The 19,206-nt window shown below is 46.6% G+C and overlaps 1 protein-coding gene across 1 annotated transcript in view; it reads right to left on the bottom strand.

The window, feature by feature from the left end:
- Positions 1 to 17,616, bottom strand: part of PI4K2A (phosphatidylinositol 4-kinase type 2 alpha) — a gene marked incomplete at its 5' end in the record, with an annotated part of 34,110 nt that extends 16,494 nt beyond the window's left edge. The window contains 3 exons of the mRNA XM_089667291.1: positions 12,215 to 12,368; positions 14,448 to 14,579; positions 17,416 to 17,616. Of these exons, the coding sequence (XP_089523417.1) occupies positions 12,215 to 12,368; positions 14,448 to 14,579; positions 17,416 to 17,616 (487 nt within the window). The remainder of the gene's footprint in view (positions 1 to 12,214; positions 12,369 to 14,447; positions 14,580 to 17,415) is intronic.
- Between the last annotated feature and the right edge of the window lie 1,590 nt (positions 17,617 to 19,206).

The following is a 19,206-nucleotide window of genomic DNA, read 5'->3' as shown; positions in this document are numbered from 1 at the left end:
GTGCACCCCACACATGCGCCGTTTGCGCTAATGCAGAGCGGCGCAGCAGTGCGATCTGTCACCGGCCGTGCACCTCGGACACGGCCGATGACAGATCCGAGTACCGGCCCCCGTTGCCGGTACCATGTGACCTGCTGTGACCAATCACAGCAGGTCACATGACAGTTGTATACAATGGATGGCTTCATTCATGATGCCATCCATTGTATACTAGTGTCTAGCTGTGAATGGTCACAGTGATCACATGCACATGTCATGTGATTAGCTGTGACCAAATCACAGCTAAGCACAAAAAAAAAAAAAACCCTGAATGAATCGATTTCATTCAGGTAAATGCTTGCTTATAGCAAAGTAATTCTTTGCTATAAGCAAATTGTGTAAAAAAAAAAAATACTGATCACTTCCCCAAAGTAGTACAATGTTACTATGGTAACACTGTACTACTTTGGTCATAGTAAAATATGAAAAAAAAATCTTTAAAAAAATTAAAAAAAATGTAATAAAAAATTAAATATAAAAAAAAAATTTAAAAAAATTTAAAAAAATATATATTTTTTTTTTCCATACTGTCACCAGTCAGTGTCCCTGATCACCGCTATGCCAGTTATATGATGATGTTGTACTGCACCGGTGACAGTATGTAAAAAAAAAAAAAAAAATAGTGAAAATAATTTTTTTTAATTTTTTCATTTTCCGAAAAATTATGACAAAAAAATACAACTTTAAAAAACTCGCCATTCCTCTTATGAAGTACGTCGGACTGTCTACTCTGCAAAAAGGGGTCATTTGGGGGATATCTGTCCTGTCCTGACATTTGGGGGATATCTGTACCATCCTGACATTTGGGGGATATCTGTACCGTCCTGACATTTGGGGGATATCTGTACCGTCCTGACATTTGGGGGATATCTGTACCGTCCTGACATTTGGGGGATATCTGTACCATTCTGACATTTGGGGGATATCTGTACTGTTCTGACATTTGGGGGATATCTGTACCATTCTGACATTTGGGGGATATCTGTACTGTTCTGACATTTGGGGGATATCTGTACTGTCCTGACATTTGGGGGATATCTGTACCATTCTGACATTTGGGGGATATCTGTACTGTTCTGACATTTGGGGGGATATCTGTACTGTCCTGACATTTGGGGGATATCTGTCCTGTCCTGACATTTGGGGGATATCTGTACCGTCCTGACATTTGGGGGATATCTGTACTGTCCTGACATTTGGGGGATATCTGTACTGTCCTGACATTTGGGGGATATCTGTACTGTTCTGACATTCTTGGACCTCAAGAAATTAGATTGGCTGTCAGTACTTCAGGATTGATCAATAATCAGATCTATACCATAGTTTGTGAACTCTATAACTTTCCTACAGATAAATAATACATCCTAATTTGGGTTATTTTCACCAAAGACATGGAGCAGAATACATCTCGGCCTAAATTTATGAAGAACAATTATTTATTTACAAACTTTTATAACAGAAACAAAGAAAAATGTGTTTTTTTTTTCAAAATTTTTGGTCTTTTTTTAATTTAGCAAAAAATAAAAACCCCGGCGGTGATTAAATACCACAAAAAGAAAGCTCTAGTTGTGTGAAGAAAATGATACAATTTTAGTACAATGGGTACAATGTTGTATGACCGCGCAATTGTCATACAAAGTGTGAGAGCGCTGAAACCTGAAAACTGGCCTGGGCAGGGAGGGGGTAAAATTGCCCGGTATTGAAACGGTTAAGGGCCAGCAGACACTTTAAAAGTTAAAGCTGAACTCCGGGATAAGTAAATATCTGACTCCATTGGCCACGTCTCTTCATCATGAATCTCGGTGAGATTTGTGTATTTCTCCCAGATCTGTGCAGTAATCCAGTGTGAGACTTCCTGGAATAAAGACTGCTCACTCCTTGTGCAGGGGGACTGGTCTGATCTCCGCCCCCTCCTGTAGTTTTCTGGAGTGGGTGGAGCCTGCTGAGTCCCTCCCACAGCTCTGCTCTCTTTCCTTGTGCAGGGAGACCGGTCTGGTCTCCGCCCCCTCCTGTAGTTTTCTGAAGTGGGTGGATCCCGAGTCCCTCCCACAGCTCTGCTCTTTTTCCATGTGCAGGGAAACTGGTCTGGTCTCCACCCCCACCTGTAGTTTTCTGGAGTGGGTGGAGCCTGCTGAGTCCCTCCCACAGCTCTGCCCTCTCTCCTTGTGCAGGGGGCACTGGACTAGTCTTTGCACCCCACCTGTAGTTTTCTGAAGTGGGTGGAGCCTGAGTCCCACTCACAGCTCTGCTCTCACTCCTTGTGCAGGGGGACTGGTCTGATCTCCGCCCCCTCCTGTAGTTTTCTGGAGTGGGTGGAGCCTGCTGAGTCCCTCCCACAGCTCTGCTCTCTTTCCTTGTGCAGGGAGACTGGTCTGGTCTCCGCCCCCTCCTGTAGTTTTCTGAAGTGGGTGGATCCCGAGTCCCTCCCACAGCTCTGCTCTTTTTCCATGTGCAGGGAAACTGGTCTGGTCTCCACCCCCACCTGTAGTTTTCTGGAGTGGGTGGAGCCTGCTGAGTCCCTCCCAGAGGTCTGCCCTCTCTCCTTGTGCAGGGGGCACTGGACTGGTCTTTGCCCCCCACCTGTAGTTTTCTGGAGTGGGTGGAGCCTGCTGAGCCCCTCCCACAGCTCTGCTCTCTCTCCTTGTGCAGGGGGACTGGTCTAGTCTCCACCCCCTCCTGCAGGCAGTCTCTAGTAGGTGGAGCCTGAGTCCCTCCCACAGCTCTGCTCTCTCTCCTTGTGCAGGGGGACTGGTCTAGTCTCCACCCCCTCCTGCAGGCAGTCTCTAGTAGGTGGAGCCTGAGTCCCTCCCACAGCTCTGCTCTCTCTCCTTGTGCAGGGGGACTGGTCTAGTCTCCGCCCCCTCCTGCAGGCAGTCTGTAGTGGGTGGAGCCTGCTGAGTCCCTCCCACAGCTCTCTCCCCTTGTGCAGGGGGACTGGTCTAGTCTCCGCCCCCTCCTGCAGTTTCTGGCAGTCTGTAGTGGGTGGAGCCTGCTGGGCCCCTCCCACAGCTCAGCTCTGTGCACAGGCTATGTACAGCACAGTGATGATGTTTCAGTGTTTATAAAACGTCCTGTGTGCACGAGGCCGGACGCACAACGCTGCAGCCCCACCTATGACTGCCCTCTCGTGATTCCAAATCTTGGTAAAGCGCATTGCGCGCGTTTGGCTGCCATTCATTCTTAATGCGGTGCACGTTCGCATCAAGTGTTGTGCAACAGAATTGCACGGAATTCGCTGCAAAACGCACCTTTTAAAATCCTGCAAGGCTAATCACCCAAAAAGGAGCAGGAGGTTATCTCTGAGTGACAAACATTTACAGGGCAGCTCACTGAAGTGGGTTGCCCTATGCATATCACATTTGGAAACGCATGTAAATCACTGCCCGAGACGGGAACGGGGCCGAACATATCACCCAATAGGGGCTCGATTATTAAGATCGAGAGGTCTCTGTGATCAAGTCCATATTAGCTGATGAGGGCAGCACAGTGGCTAAATGGTTAGCACTTCTGCCTGGCAGTACTCGGGTCATTGGTTCAAATCCCAATCATGGCACCACCTGCCTGGAGTTTGCATGTTCTCCCTGTGCCTGCGTGGGTTTCCTTAGGGTACTCCGGTTTCCTCCCACGCTCCAAAGACATGCTGGTAGGTGAATTGGCTCCTGTCTAAATTGGCCGTAGTATGTGTGTGTATGAATGTAAGTTAGGGACCTTAGATTGTACATTCCTCGGGGGCGGGGACTGATGTGAATGTACAATATAGATGTAAAGCACTGGGTACATTGACGGCGCTATACAAGTACCTGAAATAATAATGTGTTAGAGAGCAACAGTCATAGGTGGGGCTCAGTGTGCTGTCTGGGTTTAATAAAGTTGGATATGATGATGTCATCAGTTCGCGATTTCCTGCTTTCCAATTGCATCCATAGAGCATGGCTGGGCTCTATGGATGCTATGGGCTCTATGGATGCTATGGGCTCTATGGATGCTATGGGCTCTATGGATGCTATGGGCTCTATGGATGCTATAGGCTCTATGGGCTCCTTTAGCTCCATTCCCTGACTTCTAGAGATGAGGGATTTTTTTTATACAGGCTTGGACCGGTGACATCTCTACAATGACTTCTCCCCCCATTCAAGTCTATGGGATTGCAAAGGCGACGTGAAGCAGGTTAGCCGCACCCACGAGGAGTTTTGAACGTACGATCTCTGCATCTCAAACCGATGACGTCAAAAGCACGATGCCTTCACAGCTCATCCACACCCCCCAATACCAGCCCAGCAGGTGGTGACTAATCTACAGCCGCCACGGATATCAAGAACCTCCGAGGGTGTCCTAAGTGAGCCCGGAACACCCCCCACCACGCTGTGGGCTGCAGTTCCTCCCACCAGCCCCTATGTCCCCACTGTGTCATGTATGGATGAAAAGGCCGGCAGTTGGAGCTGCAACATTCAGAAGCGGATTCAGCATCTGTCGCACTCAGAAGTTTCAGATACCAGCGGCGGCCATAGTTCTGCAACAGAGTAAGGCTCACTTCGTTGCTGGCTGCAGTGTGGTGTGCAATCCAGCGCATCACACCGTTCCCTTTTTTTTTTTGTACAAACTTTATCAGATGTACACTTCATTCACAGCAATGTACAGCAGCGCGTTTTGCTGTACATGGCCATGCTATTCGGCACAGAGCTCTGCGATAGGGTGTTCAAAGTGAGTCCGGAACACCCCCTCCCCCCCACACCACCACCACGCTGTGCGCTGCAGTTCCTCCCACCAGCCCCTATATCCCCACTGTGACATGTATGGATGAAAAGGCCGGCAGGTGGAACTGCAACATGCAGAAGCCGATTCAGCATCTGATGCAATCAGAAAATTCAGATACCAACAGCGGCCATAGTTCTGCAACAGAGTAAGTCTCACTTTTCTGCTGGCTGTAGTGTGGTGTGCAATCCAGTGCATTGCACCATTCCTTTTTTTTTTTCGTACAGACTTTATCAGAAGTACACTGCATTCACAGCAAATGTACAGTAGCGTGTTGCGCTGTACATGGCCATGCTATTCGGCACAGTGCTCTGCGATAGGGTGTCCAAAGCAAGCCCGGAACACCCCCACCATCACCACCACGCTGTGCGCTGCAGTTCCTCCCACCAGCCCAGGGGCGGACTGAAAACTCATGGGGCCCCCAGGCAATGGTTGATCATGGGGCCCCTGTGTCCTTGTCCAAACTTAAAAAAGCCTATGAAAAAGGTACCAGGGGCATCTCACGGGGCCCCCCACTGACCCCAGGCCCTCGGGCAGTGCCCGAGTTTCCAAATGGTCAGTCCGCCCCTGCACCAGCCCCTATGTCCCTACTGTGTCATGTATGGATGAAAAGGCCAGCAGTTGGAACTGCAACATGCAGAAGCGGATTCAGCATCTGATGCACTCACATGTGTCATATACCAGCAGCGGCCATAGTTCTGCAACAGAGTAAGGCTCACTTTGCTGCTGGCTGCAGTGTGGTGTGCAATTCAGCGCATCACACCGTTTTTTTTTTTTTGTACAAACTTTATCAGAAGTACACTTCATTCACAGCAATGTACAGCAGCATGGTATTCGGCTATGGCTATTCGGCACGGTGCGCTGTGATAGGGTGTCCAAAGCGAGCCCAGAACACCCGCACCACTATCACACTGTGTGCTCCAGTTCCTCCCACCAGCCCGTCTCCACTGTGTCATGTATGGATGAGAAGGCCGGCAGTTGGAGCTGCAACATGCAGAAGCAGATTCAGCATCTGACGCACTCAGAAGTTTCAGATACCAGCGGCGGCCATAGTTCTGCAACAGAGTAAGGCTCAGTTCGCTGCTGGGTGTGGTGTGCAATTCAGCGCATCAGACCGTTCCCTTTTTTTTTGTACAAACTATCAGAAGTACACTTCATTCACAGCAATGTACAGCAGCGCCTTGTGCTGTACATGGCCATGCTATTCAGCACAGAGCTCTACGATAGGGAACCCCCCCCCCACCACCATCACCACCACACTGTGCACTGCAGTTCCTCCCACCAGCTCCTATGTCCCTACTGTGTCATGTATGGCTGAAAAGGCCGGCAGGTGGAACTGCAATATGCAGAAGCCGATTCAGATGGGTCAGATACCAGCGGCAGCCATAGTTCTGCAACAGAGTAAGGCTCAGTTCGCTGCAGTGTGGTGTGCAATCCAGCGCATCACACCGTTCCCTTTTTTTTTGTACAAACTTTATCAGAAGTACACTTCATTCACAGAGTAAGGCTCAGTTCGCTGCAGTGTGGTGTGCAATCCAGCGCATCACACCGTTCCCTTTTTTTTGTACAAACTTTATCAGAAGTACACTTCATTCACAGAGTAAGGCTCAGTTCCCTGCTGACTGCGGTGTGGTGTGCAATTCAGCGCATCACACAGTTTACTTTTTTTTTTTGTGTACAAACTTTATCAGAAGTACACTTCATTCACAGCAGTGTGCTGCGGCGTGTTGTGCTGTACATGGCCATGCTATTCGGCACAGAGCTCTGCATTCTATGGCAGCTCTTGGTTGCGTTGCAGTGTGAACGGGACACAAAGGAATCCACTGTCTCCTGTGCATCCTTGCGGTGACAGACATTACAATGCGGTAGAAGCTCTGTCCCTGCGGTGTGGGTGAATTGATCCTGAAGGAGGCGTAGTCACCATCTGCTGGACTGGTGTCCCCGATATTCGGTTACAGGTCACCTGTAGTCACTTTCCTCTTCGTCTTATAGAGACGAGTCGCCTGCGAAGTCTGACATTTCAGCTTTCGGTTCCTCATTCCCGGACCTCACCCACCAGCTGCCAGAACATTCAGCAGCCCGTTTAGGACGGTTTGCATTATATTTGCATGCCAACCCACAAAGGGAATTTCCATCTGCAGGGAACTTGTACACTAAGGAGGCTGAAGTCCAGGCAAACGATTTTTGACGTTGAATTCGAATTATTGATTGAATGGAGCCGAGGCTGCTTTTACCTGCTTACCAGTCGGGCCGGGTCACCCCTTTCTATTCTTGCAGCATGCTTTGGGTCTGGACGGACCTTTTCTCTGCCTGCACCCTCACTGGTCAGCTCGCCGGACCCTTAAGCATTTATCATGTGCCCCTATAGCAGTGTTTCTCAACTCCAGTCCTCATGGACCCCCCAACAGGTCATGTTTTCAGGATTTCCCTCAGATGAAACAGCTGTGGTAGTTACTAAGGCAGTGAAACTCATCAAATCACCTGTGCAAAATAATGGAAATCCTGAAAACATGACCTGTTGGGGGTCCATGAGGACTGGAGTTGAGAAACACTGCCCTATAGGAAGCCGCTCCCTGTTGCGGCACACCTGCGGGCTTAATCCCAAGCAGCGCTACCCACGTCCATAGACACAGACAGCACTGCTTGGCCCTGCCCCCTGCCACAGGATTTGACTGACAGCAGCCAATGGCTCTCGCCGCTGCCTCTGTGAGCAAAGAGAGGGGAGAGAGATGCTCAGAAGAGCACAGTGCTGGATCAAGTGAGGACTTGGGTAACTATAAGGGGGGGGGGGGGGGGTGCATACTTCTACCTAAACATGCAAGGAATGCATTAAGGTAAAAAATGTTTAGGCTTTATAACCACAAGTCCATTCAGTCTATATCAGCCTTTCTCAACCTCTCTACCCAGGAGGGACCCTTGGAATTAACGGTATTAACCTCTTTTAAGGGTATAAAAAACCCCAACAAACTTCTCTTAGTTGGACCCTTTGGATCTGTTAAAGCCGAGTTCCACTCAACGTATCAAAAAATAAAAGTCAGCAGCTACAAAAACAGTAGCGGCTGATATTTAAAAGACAGCCACTTACCTGTCCCTCGGTCCAGCGGTGTGTCCCCCGCAGCCCATTTCACCGGCTGTCCTGTATTCCTGGAGGCCGGCATCTTCAGTGTGGGTACCCGGCTGTGGCAGCTTGCGGCTTCACAGCCGGGTACCCACTGCGCATGCGCGAGAAGCTCTGCGCTTCATGAATGGTCCTGTAGTCTCCTGGGACCTGTCACGTGTCCCAAAAGACTACAGGGAGGTAGGGAGGCCAACTTCCGCTTCCAATTTCTGATCGCCTAGGCAATCGGATCAGAAGCGGGAGCGGGTAACTGTCAAATTCAGGTACCCGCTCCCCCCCCCCCCCGCCCCCCAAAGGTGCCAATCCTTAATGGGGAGCGGGGGAGCAGTCCTTAAAGCGGAACCTCCCCTTTTGGGTGGAGCTCCAATTTAAATATACCAACGAAAGCGTCGTTATAGCCATCTGGCATATGCAAAAATTATCTGAAATCTTTTATTTATCTCACCAATTAGCGTAGCGCTTTACATACACACACATACATACATATATATATATATTACATACACACACATACATACATATATATATATATTACATACACACACACACACACACACACACACACATACATACATATATATATATATTACATACACACACATACATACATATATATATATTACATACACACACATACATATATATATATTACACACACACACACACATATATATATATATTACACACACACACACACATATATATATATATTACACACACACACACACATATATATATATTACATACACACACATACATATATATATATATTACATACACACACATACATATATATATATTACATACACACACACACACACATACATATATATATATATTACATACACACACATATATATATATATATTACATACACACACATACATACATATATATTACATACACACACATACATACATATATATTACATACACACACATACATATATATTACATACACACACATACATACATATATATTACATACACACACATATATATATTACATACACACACATACATACATATATATTACATACACACACATACATACATATATATTACATACACACACATACATACATATATATTACATACACACACATACATACATATATATTACATACACACACATACATACATATATATTACATACACACACATACATATATATATATTACATACACACACATACATACATATATATTACATACACACACATACATACATATATATTACATACACACACATACATACATACATATATATTACATACACACACATACATACATATATATTACATACACACACATACATACATATATATTACATACACACACATACATACATATATATTACATACACACACATACATACATATATATTACATACACACACATACATACATACATATATATTACATACACACACATACATACATACATATATATTACATACACACACATACATACATATATATATATTACATACACGAGTCGAATAAATCTTGTGAGCGGATAACTTAGATACACAGAATAAACAATATTGAAGGAAATGCTCCCCTGCTGATGCTGAATGTTCGCCCCTCACACAGAAATGATCGGTCTAACAATGGAATGTTTGCCCCTCACACAGAAATGATCGGTCTAACAATGGAATGTTCGCCCCTCACACAGAAATGATCGGTCTAACAATGGAATGTTCGCCCCTCACACAGAAACGATCGGTCTAACAATGGAATGTTCGGTGTAACACTGAGAGACAGAATACAACAACAAATTCAGCAGAAATGCGTCTAACAAATGATGACGGATCTGCATGTTCATGAGGGAAAGAAGGATTTGATCCCCTTCACAAAACATGACTTAGTACTTGGTGGCCAATCCCTTGTTGGCCATCACAGAGGTCAGACGTGTCCTGGAGTTGGCCCCCAGGTTCGCACACATCTCAGGAGGGATTTTGGCCCACTCCTCTTGGCAGATCCTCTCCAAGTCATTAAGGTTTGGTGGCTGACGTTTGGCAACTTGAACTTTCAGCTCCCTCCACAGATTTTCAATCGGATGAAGGTCTGGAGACTGGCTAGGCCACTCCGGGACCTTAATGTGCTTCTTCTTGAGCCGCTCCTTTGTTGCCTTGGCCGTGTGTTTTGGGTCATTGTCATGCTGGAACACCCATCCACCACCCATTTTCAATGCCCTGGCTGAGGGAAGAAGGTTCTCACCCAAGATTTGAGAGTACATTGCCCCGTCCATCGTCCCTTTGATGCAATGCAGTTGTCCTGTCCCCTTAGCAGAAAAACACCCCTAAAGCAGAATGTTTCCACCACCATGTTTCACAGTTGGGATGGTGTTCTTGGGGTCATAGGCAGCATTCCTCCTCCTCCAAACACGGCGAGCCGAGTTGATGCCAAAGAGCTGGATTTTGGTCTCCTCTGACCACAACACTTCCCACCAGTCCTCCTCGGCATCATTCAGATGTTCAGTGGCAGACTTCAGACGGGCCTGGACATGTGCTTTCTTGAGCAGAGGGACCTTGCGGCACTGCAGGATTTCAGTCCTTGTCGGCGGAGTGTGTTACCAATTGTTTTCTTGGTGACTGTGGTCCCAGCTGCCTGGAGATCATTGACAAGATCCTCACGTGTAGTTCTGGGATGATTCCTCACTGTTCTCATGATCATTGACACTCCACGAGGTGAGATCTTGCATGGTGCACCAGACCTAGGGAGACTGACACTTGTTTTGTGTTTCTTCCATTTGTGAATGATTGCACCAACTGTTGTCACCTTCTCACCAAGCTGCTTGGCCATAGTTTGGTAGCCCAGTCCAGCCTTGTGTAGGTCTACCATCTTGTCCCTGACATCCTTGGACAGCTCTTTGGTCTTTGCCATGGTGGAGAGTTTGGAATCTGATGGTTTGATGGCTCCTGTGGACAGGTGTCTTTTATACAGGTAACACAATGAGATTAGCAGCACTCCCTTTAAGAGACTGCTTCTAATCTCAGCTTGTTACCTGTATGAAAGACACCTGGGAGCCAGAAATCCTGCTGAATGATAGGGGATCAAATCCTTCTTTCCCTCATGAACATGCAGATCCGTCATCATTTGTTAGACGCATTTCTGCTGAATTTGTTGTTGTATTCTGTCTCTCAGTGTTACACCGAACATTCCATTGTTAGACCGATCATTTCTGTGTGAGGGGCGAACATTCCATTGTTAGACCGATCATTTCTGTGTGAGGGGCGAACATTCCATTGTTAGACCGATCATTTCTGTGCGAGGGGCTGAACATTCCATTGTTAGACCGATCATTTCTGTGCGAGGGGCGAACATTCCATTGTTAGACCGATCATTTCTGTGTGAGGGGCTGAACATTCCATTGTTAGACCGATCATTTCTGTGTGAGGGGCTGAACATTCCATTGTTAGACCGATCATTTCCTTCACTGTAACTGGATATAACATTTATAGGTAAAGGTGATCCAGGGAATATCCGATTGCCTCTCGGGGGATCAGGAAGGAATGTTTCCCCTGCAGGAGCAGATTGGATCGTGCTTTGCTGGGTTTTTTGCCTTCCTCTGGATCAATGGTGGGTGTAAGATTATAACTTTTTTTTTTTTTTAATGGTTGAACTGAATGGAGTTTTGTCTTTTTACAGCCAGACTAAACTATGTAACTTCCTGTGCTGACTGTTGTCAGTCACACTCATTTGTTCTCAGCTACTTCTGTAGACTACTGAACCATGCCCTCTTATATTATAAAGAGGAGGGGGGTGGAGACCTGTAGTCCTAATGCCCCTTTCACTAGAGCAGACTGATTGGGTCTACCTTTCCGTCTTTCAAGCGGAACCAATCGGACACTCCATTGCTCTCTATGGAGCGGCGGGTGCAAATGGACATGTGTCTGATTGCACCAGCCTGCATCCGATCCGATAAAAACAGGCGGCTGGGGATCCTTTCCTCATCCGTCTGGCTGATCGGATTGGATGACAGTTGGATGGAAATGGACAGGTTTTCCATCCGACAGCCCATAGGGGACGGTGGGCTGTGTCCCTGTCTGCTCTGCGGACCTGTCATCTGCTTGCTCAGCAGGCAGATCCCCCAGTGAGCAAACAATCTCGGTGACGGGTCCGCCCCGTGTGAAAGGGGACTGATACAGTAGGGTGAGTGAGCATTATCGTCCTAGGACAGGAAGACAGCACGTGACAATAAAGGAAAAAAGAAAACTAATGCAGCCACCGCATTTGACAGTCTAATACATCTCAGTGTTCCGGTTTCGGTACACTTTAACGAAAAGTCGCGATCGCGGCTACCTGTGTTCCGGATAATGAAGTCCAGGACCACCAGCCTCTCGAACTGTAACTGGAGCTGCCGGTTTGTGTTCTCAGGGAGGGGTTCCGTCTCAAACCTCCGCAGCCAATAATCTGCATCCTTATAGCCTTTAACAAACAACTGGAAGGAGCCCACCTAGAAGAAAATGTGTCAGGAGGTCAGACAAGAAACAGAAACTGTTCGAAACACAATGCGAGCCAATAATCCCCATTCTTGTGTGTGTAACCCCTTCAGTACCGGCACTTCCCACCCCCTCCCTGCCCAGGCCCGCTTTCAGCGCTCTCGCACTTTGAATGACAATTGCACGGTCGTGCAACGCTGTACCCCCAACCAAATTTTTCATCACTTTTTTAAAGCCAGATAGGACTTTCTTTTGGTGGTATGTAATCACCTCTGGGGGGGAGGGGGGTTATTTTTTGCTGAACAAAGTAAACAAGACGAAGTTTGGGAAAACAAAAAGTTTTTTTAGTTTGTTACAAATTTTTGTAAATAAGTAATTGTTCTCCTTCACTGATGTGTGCTGATGGGGTGGCACTGATGGACACTGACAACCGGCACTGATAGGTACTGACAGGCATCGATGGGCACTGAAAGGCAGCACTGATGGACACTGATATGTGGCACTGATAGGCAGCGCTAATGGGCACTGATATCTGGCATCGATGGGCACTGAAAGGAAGCACCGATGTGACACTGATAGACAGCACTAATGGGTACTGATAGACTGCACTGATGAGGAGGCACTGATGAGCATTAACAGGTATCACTAATGGGCACTGAAAGGCAGCACTGATGGACACCGATATGTGGCACTGATAGGCAGCACTAATGGGTACTGATAGACTGCATTGACACTGAGTGCACTGATAAGGAGGCACTGATGAGCATTGACAGGCATCACTAATGGGCACTGAAAGGCAGCTCTGATGGGCACTGATATCTGGCATCGATGGGCACTGATATGTGGCACTGATAGGCAGCACTAATGGGTACTGATAGACTGCATTGACACTGAGTGCACTGATGAGGAGGCACTGATGAGCATTGACAGGCATCACTAATGGGCACTGATATCTGGCATCGATGGGCACTGATATGTGGCACTGATAGGCAGCGCTAATGGGTACTGATAGCCTGCATTGACACTGAGTGCACTGATGAGGAGGCACTGATGAGCATTAACAGGTATCACTAATGGGCACTGAAAGGCAGCACTGATGGACACCGATATGTGGCACTGATAGGCAGCGCTAATGGGTACTGATAGACTGCATTGACACTGAATGCACTGATGAGGAGGCACTGATGAGCATTGACAGGCATCACTAATGGGCACTGAAAGGCAGCTCTGATGGGCACTGATATCTGGCATCGATGGGCACTGATATGTGGCACTGATAGGCAGCACTAATGGGTACTGATAGACTGCACTGATGAGGAGGCACTGATGAGCATTAACAGGCATCACTAATGGGCACTGAAAGGCAGCTCTGATGGGCACGAATATCTGGCATCGATGGGCACTGAAAGGAAGCACCGATGTGACACTGATAGACAGCAGTAATGGGTACTGATAGACTGCACTGATGAGGAGGCACTGATGAGCATTAACAGGTATCACTAATGGGCACTGAAAGGCAGTTCTGATGGGAACTGATATCTGGCATTGATGGACACTGAAAGGCAGCACTGCCCAGCACTGATATGCAGCACTAATGGGTACTGATAAACTGCATTGATAGGCGACACTGATAGACTGCACTGATGAGGAGGCACAGATGAGCATTGACAGGTATCACTAATGGGCACTGAAAGGCAGTTCTGATGGGCACTGATATCTGGCATCGATGGGCACCGATTTGTGACACTGATAGGCAGTACTAATGGGCACTGATAGACTGCACTGATGAGCATTGGGAAGCATCACTAATGGGCACCGAAAAGCAGCTCTGATAGGCACTATTCGTTGCACTGATAGGGCTGCACTGATGATCAGTGTATTTGTCCCCTCTGAGGAATGACGATTACCAGCTCTCCTCATGTGCTGTCAGTGGGAGGAGAGGACTGCCGATATCCAGCATTGCTGATTTACACTGATCGGCTGTGATTGGACACATCTGATCACATGGTCCTGCCTACGTCATCGACTCTTTCCTACGATCGGTGACCCGCGGTGTCCTAGTTCTGATTGGATCGCAGGTTCTCCTACCTTACCTTGGGAGGCAATCCGATCCGATTAAACCTCTGACCGACTTTTGGCACTTTTTCCAATGCCAGTTTCTTCCCCCTGGACTTCACACGGTCAATGGCACTGTAGTTAAAGGTTTCACTGGATAGATATACAACCTGAAAATATAAAAATAATAATATAATAATAATAATATAATAATAATAATATAATAATAATAATATAATAATAAGGGACAGAAAAAATATTGCCCAATAATCGTTGTGTTCTTCAGAGTACACGAATATTTCAAAACCCTGATATACCGTATAGAAGGGGGGGGGGCTGTATTTGTGGAATGTGAAAGTCCTGGCTTTCCTTTAACAGGGTCTTGTCACCCAGAGGTGGGCAGGACCGTCTGTTACCATGGTTATCACATGATCAGGAGTTGGTCCCGTTGGCTCCCAATCATCACTAGAGACCAGGAGCTGTCTATGACAGCTCAGTCACTGTGCTGGGAGCGTGCTCAATGCCTACCCTCTTCACCATCGCACATTATGGTGTGGCACGGGCCGCAAAAGATTAAAGTCCATTGCCATATCACGGTTGTACAACTAATGTAAAAAACTTACAAGGCAAAACTTTTTTTTTCTTTAGTTTTGGATGGAGTAGAGAGGGATTAGAACCCCGGCCAGGTTTTTATAGCTGTCTGTGTCCCCGTTAGTGAGAGTCACCTTCTTTATTTGTCTTGTCAACCATTATCACTAAAACTGAAAATAAAAGTCCCACATTTTTGGTTGTCCCCAGAATAGGACCAGACCAGCCAGGGATTCCCTCACTTTGGAGGGATTTCCTCTCACTTCCTGTTTTGGTTATGGGACAGGAAGTGAAGGGAAATCTCCCTAGTGGGACACAGATGGCAAAAAAATCTGTCTCCTGAGCTCATCCCCTTTGCCTCCTCACTTTCCACTAAAACTGAAAAAAAAAGTCCCACATTTTTGGTTGTCCCCAGAATAGGACCAGAGCGGAAACCTTCCACTGGGGACAGCCAGGGATTCCTTCACTTTGGAGGGATTTCCTCTCACTTCCTGTTTTGGTTATGGGACAGGAAGTGAAGGGAAATCTCCCTAGTGGGACACAGATGGCAAAAAAATCTGTCTCCTGAGCTCATCCCGTTTGCCTCCTCACTTTCCACTAAAACTGAAAAAAAAAAGTCCCACATTTTTGGTTGTCCCCAGAATAGGACCAGAGCGGAAACCTTCCACTGGGGACAGCCAGGGATTCCTTCACTTTGGAGGGATTTCCTCTCACTTCCTGTTTTGGTTATGGGACAGGAAGTGAAGGGAAATCTCCCTAGTGGGACACAGATGGCAAAAAAAAAAAAAAATCTGTCTCCCAAGCTCATCCCGTTTGCCTCCTCACACATCACTGATTTCCTCACTCACACCAATATGAAGGCCACACCACTTCCTCAAACTCAATCTTTCCAAAATTGAGATGATTCCACCCCCTCATCGAGATCAACGGTACAACGATCAACCCCTCTCCTCAAGCCAGGATTGGAAGATGTCCTTACGGGTTTTGAACTCCTTTCAGCGCCACATACAATCACTTTCCATATCTTGCCAACTTCACCTCCATAATATCTCGGAAAGATGCCAACGAAGGAAACAACCGAGAATCTCATGCAATTCCTTCCATCACTCAGATCCACGGATTTCATCTAATATTGGTGCTGGTGGCATCTTATGGCACAAATTTTTCCAAATTAAAAGAAATTTAAGAATTTCATGTTTTGTTGATTTAATATGTTCTGCTGTTTCTAAAAAAGATAATTTTTTTTTTTTTTTTTTGGGGGGGGGGGGGGTCTAGCACCGGCCCTGTTGCTCATGTTCCATACAGTCCATAGACCGCTGAGAGCTGCTGCATGTCCTATTGAAGTCAATCATTCACTTGGACCAGCTCGGTCCAAACGTCACTAAAAGCCGGAGGTCAGATTTAATTTGAATCTAAAAGTTTTTTTTGTTTTTTTTTAATAAAAAACATATCAAACTTGCCTGCTCTGTAATGGTTTTGCCCCGATATGCTTCTACCCCGCCGGTGCTCCTGGCTCCCCCCCTTTGATCAGTTCCCCCGTTAGCAAGTCGCTTGCAATGGGGGCACTGGACCGTGCTTGCTCCTGAGCCCTGCTCTACTCATCCATAAGACGCATAGAACATCGGTTGGGCCCCACCCCCCAGGAGGGAAAGACAGGGGACAGTCGAGGCTCCCGAGTGCATCGCTGGACTGAGATGGGGCTCAGGAGAGTATTAGGGGGGGCTGTGGGGGGAGCAGCACACAAGGTTTTAATTTACCTTCATATGCATTGTGACGGGAGTCATTTTGGATGGGGGGCCCTTGGAACACAGCTCACTTTGGAGAGGTGGGGAGACCCCTGTCTCAGATCCCCATATCCCTCTTATGTGTAAGTCACCCTGTGCCTGTAAGGGGTGAAGGGTGATCTGTCCTGATATTGTGTAGACATGTATAGGTGGGGTGGGGGGTTGTTCATTGTTTAATGCCATGTGGTTGTATCCCATTGTACTATTGTGTGTCTTGCTTGGGAGCAAACTATTATGGGATGTATGCGTTTGTGTCTATTGGCTTGGTGGGGGGTGTTTTTGGCAGCCCTTCCCCCTGATGGGACGGTCTGCTGATGTGTCTCTTGTTACTGGGTGTGTATTGCCTCACCCTGTGTATATATCTTGTATCTATGTTAAAATAAAGTAGTCTATTTCCCGATTTATTTCAAGGCTGGTCTCATCTAGTCTTGTATGGTCAGCGGTGGTGTCCGTGGTCGGTGTTCGGACGGGGAAGCGGTATTATAACGGAAATACCCAAGCGCAGACTGGGACGGTTCCGTTACATGCATAGTATGCATGAAAGTAAAAAGCCTTCAGCCTTTACAATCACTTTAATCTGCGTTCACGTACTTGAAAGTAGCGTTTGTCTGCGGAGATATACCCCAGGTCTTACCCGTGTACGAGGAACAATGTTGAGCTCTAGTTTTTGGTCCACCAGGCTGGCCCCGGCCTCTGATAGATATCCCTGATTCAGGACAAGGCAATCTCTCCCGAAGCAGCACGGGCAGCAGAGTTTCTGTAACCATTTCGTCCACTTGGGGTTGAGCTGACCATAAGGCTCCTCGGTTTTTGGTTTGAACACTGCGATGATTTCCTGTAGAGAGCGAGAGAAGGGATTTACTCAAGGACAATCATGTGCTGATTCAGTCTTGACATAATGCCTTCTACAGACGGATTTTCTAAGTGTTTAGCCCGGGTGTGATTGGACTATAAACCAGCCAGTAATGGGGAGACCAATCCTCTGAAGAACCCACTAGATTCCTAGGAACACATTTATATAGTACTCAATTCCCGAATTACAAAGAGCAGCCGTGTTATAAAGCGAACGTTGGTCCAGTGGTTGGAACCATGTCCTTGCAATGCTGGGGTCTTTGGTTCATATAAAAGATACAGATAGTAAAGACTATATTGTCAGGTTAGGGGGACAACACAAAAATCACCAATTCTGGTGTTCAATGGCAAATGCCAATCCAGCTCTATGGTGCCAGGCAGGGAGCACAGGGCCCACTAGAGGACGTCGGGCCCTCAGGCCACCCTCATGAAGTTTGTTTCTGATTGTTTGGTCAGAGACATTCACACCAGTGGCCTGCTGGAGGTCATTTTGTAGGGCTCTGGCAGGGCTCATCCTGTTCCTCCTTGCACTAAGGAGCAGTTACCGGTCCTGCTGATGGGTTAAGGATCTTCTACGGCCCTGTCCAGCCCTCCTAGAGTAACTGCCTGTCTCCTTGAATCTCCTCTATGCCCTTGTCTCCTGGAATCTCCTCCATGCTCTTGAGAATATGCTTGGAGACACAGCAAACCTTCTGGCAATGGCAGGTATTGATGGGCCATCCAGGAGGAGTTAGACTATCTGTGCAACCTCTGTAGGGTCCAGGTATGGCCTCATGCTACCAGTAGTGACACTGACCCGAGCCAAATGCAAAACGAGAGAAAAAACAGTCAGAAAAGATGAGTAGGGGAAAAAAATGTCAGTGGCCTCCACCTGTAAAACAATTCCTGTTTTGGGGATCATCTCATTGTTGCCCACCTAGTGCACCTGTTGTTAATTTCATCAGCACCAAAGCAACTGAAATTGATGAACAACCCCCTCTGCGACTTACCTGACCAGATTCCAGGAGTTTCACTGACTTGATGCTATACTCTGATTAAAATGTCTTCCTTTAATTTATTTGAGCAGTGTGTGTGTGTTTATACATAAATACATTTTATATATATATATATATATATATATATATATATATATACACACATACATACATACACACACACACATACACATATATACACACAGTATATCTCAAGGAAGAAAAATACTTGGTGGCTAAGTCGAATATAAACGTACTATGAGCAGAACGCCTCTTTACTGGAGAACACACAATCAATATCTCTTTGGACGGAACGCGTATAGGGGGGGATGACATCATCACGCTTTCACTGCCAGAGCTAATATACCGAGTGGGGAATAATCCATTAATGGGAGCTGTTGATTTTTAGCTTAGGGAGCTTCCTGAGGACGGCGAGGCATGTAGAGGCAGTTTAAACAAAAAAAACTTATTCCTACGCCAAAGCTTTCCAAATAACACTCTAAAAATGCTGCTGTGCCAATCGCGAAAACACAAACAATATAAATATAAATAAACAGCGCAAATTTAGATAATCAATATAATAAATCATTAAAATAAGT

The sequence above is a fragment of the Staurois parvus genome, unplaced genomic scaffold, assembly GCF_062004578.1.
Source record: "Staurois parvus isolate SC_StPar_1 unplaced genomic scaffold, SC_StPar_1.0 ptg003155l, whole genome shotgun sequence".
NCBI lineage: Eukaryota > Metazoa > Chordata > Amphibia > Anura > Ranidae > Staurois > Staurois parvus.
The sequence above is the reverse complement of the archived record's forward strand: the minus strand, read 5'-3'. Positions and strand labels throughout refer to the sequence as shown.